Source organism: Lycium barbarum, chromosome 11 (assembly GCF_019175385.1).
Source record: "Lycium barbarum isolate Lr01 chromosome 11, ASM1917538v2, whole genome shotgun sequence".
Lineage (NCBI taxonomy): Eukaryota > Viridiplantae > Streptophyta > Magnoliopsida > Solanales > Solanaceae > Lycium > Lycium barbarum.
Window position 1 is genome coordinate 23,034,396 of NC_083347.1, and position 10,230 is coordinate 23,044,625.

General features: G+C 33.2%; 1 protein-coding gene across 1 annotated transcript; it reads left to right on the forward strand.

Moving 5' to 3' along the window:
* Positions 1-7,995: 7,995 nt before the first annotated feature.
* LOC132618022 (peroxidase 3-like) lies at positions 7,996-9,632 on the forward strand. Its single transcript, XM_060333089.1, has 4 exons — positions 7,996-8,291; positions 8,372-8,569; positions 8,768-8,930; positions 9,052-9,632. Exons 1-4 carry the CDS (start codon positions 8,076-8,078, stop codon positions 9,468-9,470), a joined length of 996 nt encoding a protein of 331 aa, XP_060189072.1. The 5' UTR covers positions 7,996-8,075; the 3' UTR covers positions 9,471-9,632.
* Positions 9,633-10,230: the final 598 nt, after the last annotated feature.

The window sequence follows — 10,230 nt, forward strand, 5'->3', positions numbered from 1 at the left end:
TGCATCTGATGATTTGAATGAAAATAGCCACTAAGGGCTTCTGTTATATATTTTCTTTTGAGACATATAGTTTTGTGTGAGGTAAATTAAGCCGTCATATCCCAGAGAAGATTAAGAGAAATGATAATTCCGTTAAAATAAAATAAATTTGATCAAGCGGATGATATAATTGTTGTGGTTATTTCTCAAGTGAATCTTGTGTCTAATGGGAGACATGGGATGTTAGACGACTTTGGTGCAATTAAAGATCATGTTAGATGACTTTGGTGCAATTAAAGATCTTTGCGGTAACAAAATATTTTTGTGGTTTTCACCCAAGTTGTGAAGAAGAAAAATGATTTATTTATGTTGATGATTCAAGAACTAACCAAATTCTTGGAAAAAGAAAGTTCTTATTAAACTCGTATTTGAATTGAAAAACAAAAATGGAGTGAGAGGTTATTTGATTATGATAAGGTTGAATCAACCAAAATAACATTTTTGTGAGCAATAGGTATTGTAATCATAGTTTATTTATTCCTACAATTTTTTAAATAAATATAGAAAATATTAGTTTTGATACTTACTTTTCTCATATTGCTCTCTTAAAAATTTGTTGATGATGTCATAGGGTGAGTAAATTTACATAATTATTTGGGTGAAGTTATATTATTAGCTTGTTATTTGTAAGATCAAATGTCAAATGAGATATTAGTAATACTTCCTATGAGTTATGAAACTACTATTTCGTTATCTTAATTTTTGAAAACGTGGGGGTTACAATGTGTTATTAGTTATAAAAATATTATTCCCCTATCTTAAAATTTTTGAAAATGTGGGGGTTACGCTCTCTTACAAAATTTATGTTGAGAGAATTTCTTTTAAAAAAATGATAAAATTTTAGGTGGTCTTATTGTTTGAAATGATTTTGAAAATGAGAATTTGTAGAGAAAAAAAAGTACAAGGATAGAAAAATATTTTGGTGAAGATTTTTATACTTATCTTGTTGATACTGATATATATTTGTTATTTCTTCTCTTGGTGTATTATTTTGGTGAGAAGCAACTCAAGATAATGTGTTATGATGAATTAATATTTGTTATACTAGAGAAGGTACAATAATGCTAAGTGGATCTTAAAACCCATCAGTAATTATGTGTTTACCAATTGTAAGGGTGTAATAATATGAAAATCAGCCAAGTAGACCATAATGAATTCTGAGTTTATGGTTTGGAATTGGCTAGTAATGAGGCTAAGATACTTCTTAGTGTGTATTGAGGTTGAGATGAAACCAACGTTGGGTGCAAGCAGCGTTAGCTGTGTGAGAAAAATAAAAATTTCAATAACAATAAAACATATCCGTGACACAAAGTGATAAAACAGTGCTGCTGTGAGATGGAATTATTTCCATGAATTTTGTGAGGTCTGAGGTGAGTTTGGCTGATTCACAAGACTAAAAGAAACATTGAGGGGAATGAGACTTTTTCAATTGAGAAGATCAACAATGATGGTAATCCATTTGATTGAATATCCCATGAATTAGGTTCATATGGGTAATAACAAGTCATTAGTTGATCAAAGTGCACTATTAAATTATGTTCCTTCCTATGGTGTGTGAATATAGTGCAATACTGCAAGACAAAGTGAGCTTGAGTTAAAGTCTTAATCCATTACCGTATCCTTTATAGGTGGTGTATTGCTCTGCATAATACACTTGATGGGTGGACCTATATGAGTGTGGAGTGGTGCCACTCCTATGAAATTGTGATGAATTTCTAGAGCACTCATAAATACCAGGACACGCGCATAGCCTCTTAGCCAAAACCGTGATAACGACAAAGATTGTGCAAATACAATGTGATATAGTAAGTCTTTGAGCTTACAAAAGAACTCTTGGTTCATAGAAGTTCTAAACTTCACCAATTATTCTGTAAGTTTAATTTTATTTTGTGTAGGTCTGGTTCATAGTCTACGCAACACCAGATTCGATGCATTGTATTCATATGTGGAAACCCAGTAAAACTTCATATTTCACTCTATTCCTTAATATTCTTTTGAGATATGTGAGGGATTGTTAAAAATAATGTGGTATCCCAAAAGATTATTTTCCTAACGTTTCTTTGTGCATGTACCAAACTTTTAACTTTTTTTTTTTTAAAAGCAAATCCACTAGGCGAGGTGGATAGGGCCAGTTTTTTATTTATATAATAAAAGTGTAAGGCAAAGGAAAAGTACAAGCAAGGAGGCTAGGCCTTACCTTACTAATCCTATTAAGGCATAGAAAACCTCTACTAACTAATATGCATGTAAAAAATAAGAAGAAAGTTCTAAATATCCTATGATCATCACAAAGTTGATAACATACTCTATGACGATACTACAACTGATAATACTTAAATAGTGAAATATTAAAATAAGCAAGAATATAGAGTCAAACCCTAGTTTTTTTGGAATTGTGAATTCTTCAAGGAGATGCAGCCCGATAAAAATCTGATTCTTCACCTTGTCTTTTTCTTCCGACAGCTTCAAAATCTCTTGATACTTCATCAAATCTTCTTAGATCTATGGACCTTGTTGATGTAGTTTAACCTTGTCTCCTTCTATTTTGCCACTCTCATTGGCAGTTGCCTTAGAACAACCTCCTCGGACACTTTACCATCCTAATTATGTTTTTTTTCCATGAGTCTTCTTTGTCTTGAATCCACTCCTTTGTTGCATAGGTGAAAGATCTCCATCCCTAGCCACCTTAGCAAAGCATTCATCCAATATTTCATTCTCATCTTCTTCATCAAACATGTCAAAGCCCAAATCACCATCAAAAGCTTCTAAAGGATCTTCCACTAAAGCTCCTGGCTCATCATACCTTTTGGCCATAATTCCAATAGGCTTCCTTTTAGTAGGATTATCCATAGCATTCAAATTTTCCATATCTTGTAACACTAAAGCATGAAGAACATTAGTAGGGGTCAGTTGAATATTCAGAACACTTACATTCAAAGGTGCACTCATTTGAGCCACAAGCTGACCTGCAACTAGAGATGGAAGAACCATTGCATGGCTTGGCACAAATACCGGGGCTACTAGACTCAACTTGTTGTGCATTGAAGGGAGAGAAACTTGCCCATCCTCCTCCACTATGTCCGACCAACTCTTTACACTCGTACCACCTTTTTGGTCACTCTTCGTTTCAACCTTATTGCTTAAACTTTCTAAAGCGAAGGCCACAATACAGACTTTTAACCTATTCTTCATTAGTCATTTATTAGCCATTTATGAGTCATCATATTATACGTTAACTAGCTTAAAACCATAACAAACCATTGATAATCCTTGAATAGCCTTTAACGCTGCAATATTCCTTGATAATTGGGTTGTTCCTCTTTCTATCTAGACGTTACCCTCTAGCCATTCTGGTGTCCTATATAATTTCTTTGGCTTCACTTTTAGATGTGAGAGAAGAGAAAAACTTCTTCTTCCCATTCTATCTTTCGCTGGGTTTTATACAAAATTAAATCTTTATTAGATTTTGGCTTCTAGTTTTGTACTAGAAGAGTTTGTTGAATCCTGAGGGATACACCCATACCGGGTGTAATATCCTTAAGAACAATGTTTTAATTGACATGCTTCAAGCTATGAGATGTTCGAGTATTCCCTACAATATTCGTGATCGAGTATTTTCTGCAAGATATCCAACAGTTATGCAGTTTATAAGTCTTGAAGTTATGAAGCTGGATTAAAGACAAAAATATTACTCTCTGATGAGACAAGATTATACTGAAGAATACTTGGGAGTGCAAATAATTGATACTCCCATTAGTTTATTCTTTATTAAGCTGAGACAATAGGGACTATCAGCTAGGGGAAGGTTTTATTCCAATTAACTTAGTATTTAAAGTAGTGTACCTCCTTAGTTAATCTTATTAGTATAGAAGGTTGACATATTACCAAATTTGAAGCTACCTGCTGGTTAAACGATGTCAAACATTTGACTATGGTGCTTACATTAATATTGATTAAAATATGATGAACATCTTTCAGAGTCTGTCATACCGAATTACAAGTGGATATAAAGGCCTTGTTTCGGATGACAATTTTGGATAGGATATGTAGAAATATGATATAGTATTTAAATTGGAACAGGACAACAAATTTCTGCAAACGCATGACACATTCTGTTACTCTTGTCAGCATACTATGTTCTGTTTTTAAGCTTTTCATTTGATGTTATCATTGTTTTTCCGCTGGTTTGTATAACTTTAAGTGAACATTGTACGGAAATTCCAAACTAATATTAATGTATAACGGTCATTTGATCCCCACTCCCTAGAGAGAATGAAATGTTTTATATCCAATTCTTCGGATGACCAAACTTTCACCTAGTGTTAGAATAATTTATTACCACGATTCTCAATTGGTATATTATAATTTGACAGAGATAGCAGAGGAAAAAATTGGTGTATTTCAGACGGGGAAACCTAACAGTACGAGCGAGAGATAAAAAAGATGCACTAGCACTTCACATTCTTTCTTTCCAATCTCATTTCGTTCCGAGATATATAGTACTATTAAAGTAATATGTGATGTGTTGGTCGTCTGAACCAATCGACTTAGCCACCAGACTACTTGTGCTTTGGCTGGATAGGAAGGTTTGTAGAACAAAATGTACTTACAAGTAATTGCCCATCGATCTTCCATCTAATTAGGGATAAGAGCACTATTACCCGTCTGAACTATATCCGAAGTTACTACGAAACACCTTACTTTTCTTTGGGTCTTATTACCTCCCTAAACTTATTTAAAACGGAATAATTACCCTCCTAAAGGCTAACGTGGCAAGAAGAGTGTGTTTCACTCTCTTTGAGAGAGAGAAACATAAAAAAAGGGGAAAACTTATTTTTTTTTCTTGAAAATCTGTATTTTCTTAAAATATTCCAAATTTAGTTTTAAAAAAAATGGATTTTCCACATTTAAAAAAAAAAAATTCCAAAATTTAATAAAAATTCAGTTGTTTCACATTTTGACAAGAAAAATACTTTTTTCGGATTTTATTTGAAAAATAAAAGTGTAAGAAAATGAAATCATGAAAATCAAGATTTTTTAAGTTTTCCATATTTTTAACAAATCCATTTTTCCATATTTTAAAAACATTCATGTTTTCAGTTTTTTTTAATGGGTTTTAAAAAAACCAAAATTTCAATTTTTTTTTATTTAAAAAATGAGTTTTAAAAGTCATTTTTTTAAAGAAAATTCAATTTTTTATTTTTCTAAAAAAATTTGACACGTAAGTTGAAAAAAAAATTGAAAAAAAAGAAAATAAATAACTACACATTTGGCAAGGAGAGTGTATGTCACTCTCCCATATGGGAGTGAGCATCAATGTTTAGGAGGGTAATTATTCCGTTTTAAATAAGTTTAGAGAGTAATAGGATCCAGAAAAAGGAAAGGTATGTCGTAGCAACTTCAGATATAGTTCAGGGGTAATAGTGTCTTATCCCATCTAATTATTGAAGAAAAAATCTTGTAACAAAAGGGGATTTATATTTGTACAAATGGTACTTTGAGCTTGGAACGAACATAAAGAGATTAACGATACTTCTTTATTTTTTGAGTTGTTTTGCCGGATCGGTCCTCAAGATCTTTGGTCTTTATCCTCCGAAAACTAATAGACTTTAATTTGATTCTCAGCAGATACAATGAGCCAATTAATATCTTCTTGTCACAACTGCAGTGTAGGAATCTTCAGCCCACGAGAAAAGGGAAAAGAAAATCGAAGCTAGTACATTAATGTAAGGTTGGTGGTTTCTAGTGAAGTTGTTAGCTTAATACAGCCGTGTTCCAACTTTTTAAACAAAATCCAAACTTTTTCTATCTTTTGACTTCAAACTAACTTACTTTGATTCCCACTTCAAACTACTAATAGCAAATACCTTAATTATATCTTAAGTCTTAATAGATAGAAAAGAGAACAATAAGGAAATAGCCTCTAATGCGATTAATTTAACAAGAAAATGCAAAGGTCATCAGCATGTCTATATGGCAACTACCTTGGCAGGTATTACTAATCATCATATTATATTAAATTAAAAGTGAGAAGCTTTCACATTCAAAGTTAATTTACCATTTTGCCTCTATACTAAATAAAAATCTAATTAAATAATAAATTTCTATTTAATTACATTATAATTTCTTAATTACATTAACAATGATCCGGTTCGGCTGCACTGAATTGGATAAGTTAAATGGGATGACTGTTTCATTTTCCAGTAGTCATTATAGGTTGTTACAGTTGTGTAAATATTCTTAATTATCATTTACATTGTGACCTTTTGACATTTCAACTCCATTTGTTTTGTCCTTTGAGCTTCCACCGGTAATAACAATTTATGTAGCCTCTTCACATTTTCATTGCACTATATAATGTGCACAACAAAAGTCCCAGATCACTTTTCTTCTTCCTGGCACAAATTCACCTTTTTTCCGTAAATTTCTATTGGTGTGTACTTTGCTCAACTTCATCTTGCCAGATCTTTTTACGAAATTGGCCTTTTAGTAACTTAATTAGAAACCATAATCAATTTAATGTTCAAAAAAATTGCATTATTCCTATTTTTGGTGTTTACTTTTGGCTTTATCAGATCTGACATTTCAAATTCTTGAATGATTTATAATGGTAGTTTATTTTAAAATTATGTTGACAAATAATATGTTGTCTGAAAATGTTGTCATTAGGACCTAAAGCCAGTGATACATTCATACTTAAAGCTCTCAACATCCAAATTGTAAGTATATCTGCTCGTGCTCCTATGACATGTGAAGGAAAGCAAATTTCTGCATCTGAAAAGCTAAGTTGTAAGGGGAAGGGTTTAAATTACGTATTATAGTCATGATTTGAATAAAGTTGATCTTTTACTTTTTATGTATAATTGTTATTGTTTTTATTTTTTTCTTTCATCCTATTGAATGATATCTTCCAACTGTTATTGTCAAAGTTTGCAAATGTTGTCGCACTATCCTACCCCTAAACCAAGTGCGTAATTTTTTTTCTTAATAATGTTATCAGCATAAAAATAATATGTTTCAACAACCATAAATGATCTCTTAATAATAGAGGTTCCACAAGAAAAGATTATTTATGGTCTTCTCTTCTTCTTCTTTTATCTCATTTGTCCTTAGTCTGCATTAAAAAAAAAAAAAAATTACTGAAGTAACCAAAAAATGAAAGTCGGGCATTAGCTGCTAATAAATTGGTATATATAAGCTCACCATTTAGTCATTTATTTTGATGTTCATTGTTTTACCTTAAATGAAAGAAATTTCATTCACCAAAATAAATACCATATTGCTGGTGTTTGCAAAGATTATTAACAAAAGAATGAAAGTTTAATCTTATATGTGCACACAATATAAATATAGCACATCGAGGCCCATTGAGTATGGAGTCGCCTTTGTCAGGAGCGCTTTACCCTTATTGTGGGACTTCCCGACACGAATCTGGATTTAATCGGTCTCCAATATGAGTACCACACACTTAGATGGAAACCAAAAAATATATGTATAAATATAGATGGTTGCAAGAGGATTAATAAAAGATTAGAATACATAGTCGGTGTCTCAAGAAGAAATAATATGGTGCGATTATGAAATCAACCTCAAGATTAGTGATTGACGTGAGATATCAATTAACATGGGATACACGCGCAACGCATGTGATAACATGTGATAAGAAACTAGTATTCTCAAAAGAACTTGGACCTGCCATGCACCATTATGAAGATAATAACCTTGATATTATCAATCTTTGAAAAAGAAGATTAGTTTATGTGTGTAATATGTGACAGGTCAATCAGTATGATCATGACATATAAACCTCATTGAACGAAAGAGACAGTCTACAATGTATCTAACTGAATGAAAGAGACAGACCCTAACAAACCTATTTTCCTATGTAATAAAAAGATGGAGAATGACAAACTAACACAAGTTAGCTAAAGCAATGTGCCTATAAATTCTCTCTGATCCATTTGGAGTTAATGTGTGTAGCAACTCGAACAAAGAAAGAGCCCCCTTTCTGAAGTTGCAAAAAGAAAGTAACTAAAATGGCTAGTTTTGGCAATTGGGGTAATTTTCTTGTGCTGTGTATTTTACTAGGAATAGTGAGTTCTAGCAATGCTCAGTTACAACTCAACTTCTATGCAAAGAGCTGCCCACAAGCAGAGAAGATAATTCAAGATTATGTGCAAAAACAAATTCCAAATGCTCCATCTCTTGCAGCTGCCTTGCTAAGGATGCATTTCCATGATTGCTTTGTCAGGGTAAGTTTATACCTCATTTCATATGAAGAACATTCTTGAAGTAATGTAGTTTCCTGATTTTCTTAATTGGGTTGTTACAGGGCTGTGATGGTTCTGTACTCCTGAATTTCACTTCGAGCACAAAAAATCAGACTGAAAAAGTGGCTGTTCCTAATCAAACACTGAGAGGTTTCTCATTCATTGATGGTGTGAAGAAAGCAGTTGAAGCTGAATGCCCTGGAGTTGTCTCTTGTGCAGATATTGTTGCCTTGGTTGCTAGAGACTCTGTTGTGGTCACAGTAAGTAAAAGACTTGAACCAACATCTAAACTAGTTTCAAACTTGCGGACCATATTTGCTTATAGGCATATCTTGCTCAGACCAATAAATAGAGCTGAGGTTATTGTCAAAGCCAATAATAGAACCTGAGATAACTAATTTTTGTAAGCATGAAACGGGTATATCATGTCCTTAATCTTTATCTCCTTTTTTCTTCAGGGAGGCCCTTACTGGAATGTTCCAACTGGTAGAAGAGATGGAAGAATATCAAACGCCTCGGAAGCCTTGGCAAACATTCCTCCTCCAACTAGTAACTTTTCCAGTCTCCAGACTTCTTTTGCCAGCAAGGGTCTTGACCTAAAAGACTTGGTCCTTTTGTCTGGTAAGTGTAAATTAGTACAGTGATACTGATTTGTGCTTCTGTGATATCGAGATTTTCCATAAATTCAGGTCTTTTGGACAAACATAAAAAATCATTAATACTACGAACAATTTTCTATCAGGTGCGCATACCATAGGAGTCTCCCACTGCCCCTCATTTTCATCACGTTTATACAATTTTACCGGAGTTTGGGGCAAACAAGATCCATCTCTAGACAGCGGATATGCAGCTAATCTTAAGATGAAGAAATGCAAATCAATCAATGACAATACCACAATTGTTGAAATGGATCCTGGCAGTTCAAGTAAATTTGATCTTAGCTACTTTAAGCTAGTGCTCAAGAGAAAAGGGCTATTCCAATCTGATGCAGCCTTGACAAAAAGTGCGACAACAAAGTCATACATCAACCAGCTAGTACAAGGATCACTCAAACAATTTAATGCCGAATTTGGTCTAGCCATGGAGAAAATGGGCACGATTGAAGTCAAGACAGGCTCTGCTGGTGAGATTAGGAAGCACTGTGCAGTCGTGAATAGTTAAGAGCAGTTTTTGCCCTTTGTTCCCAACTTGCAATATTCTTGTGTTTGTATTTTGTGTGTAACCTTGGTGTGAATGATTCAGGATAACATGTATCATTTCTTTTTTGTAGTTATTCCAATTTATTCTTGTATATTGATGGTTTTCTTGAAATAAAACTAAGATTCCAAGAGCTGCTTTTTCTAGAAGTTGGAAATGAGGAATCTTTCCTGGAAAAGGTTCTGTTATGCTTTCTTACCTCTCTTTTAAGCCACTGGTACTTCTCTGGTGATTGATGTTGTCCTGGGAAATGATCCATATAGATGAGAATGACAATGACAGTTCCTCATGATAGAATATTCATGGTTGATTATGGACCGATGATGGCTGAAATTCGTTCTAGGGATGCATGTATATCTTCCATAGGCTTGAAGGGTGTTAAAAATTAGCTCCTGAGAACAGACATATCTTCTTTTTGATCATGATGAAAAAATTTCCAGCTATGATGGATACAATCATAATTAACCATACAGTTTATAAGACTTGAAGTTATGAAGCTGGATTAAAGACAAAAATATTACTCTGTCTCTGATGAGACAAGATTGTACTGAAGAATACTTGGGAGTGCAAATAATTGATACTCCTATTAGTTTATTCTTTATTAAGCTGAGACAATAGCGACTATCAGCTAAGGGAAGGTTTTATTCTATTGCAACCAATCAACTTAGTATTTAAAGAAGTTAGTGTACCTCCTTTGTTAATCTTATTAGTATGGAAGGTTGAT

Bases quoted from the DNA above. Each gene is read 5' to 3' on its own strand.
- LOC132618022 (XM_060333089.1), top strand. From the start codon at position 8,076: ATGGCTAGTTTTGGCAATTGGGGTAATTTTCTTGTGCTGTGTATTTTA. The intron at 8,292-8,371 runs GTAAGTTTATAC...GGGTTGTTACAG, and splicing joins TCCATGATTGCTTTGTCAGG to GGCTGTGATGGTTCTGTACT. The intron at 8,570-8,767 runs GTAAGTAAAAGA...TTTTTTCTTCAG, and splicing joins GAGACTCTGTTGTGGTCACA to GGAGGCCCTTACTGGAATGT.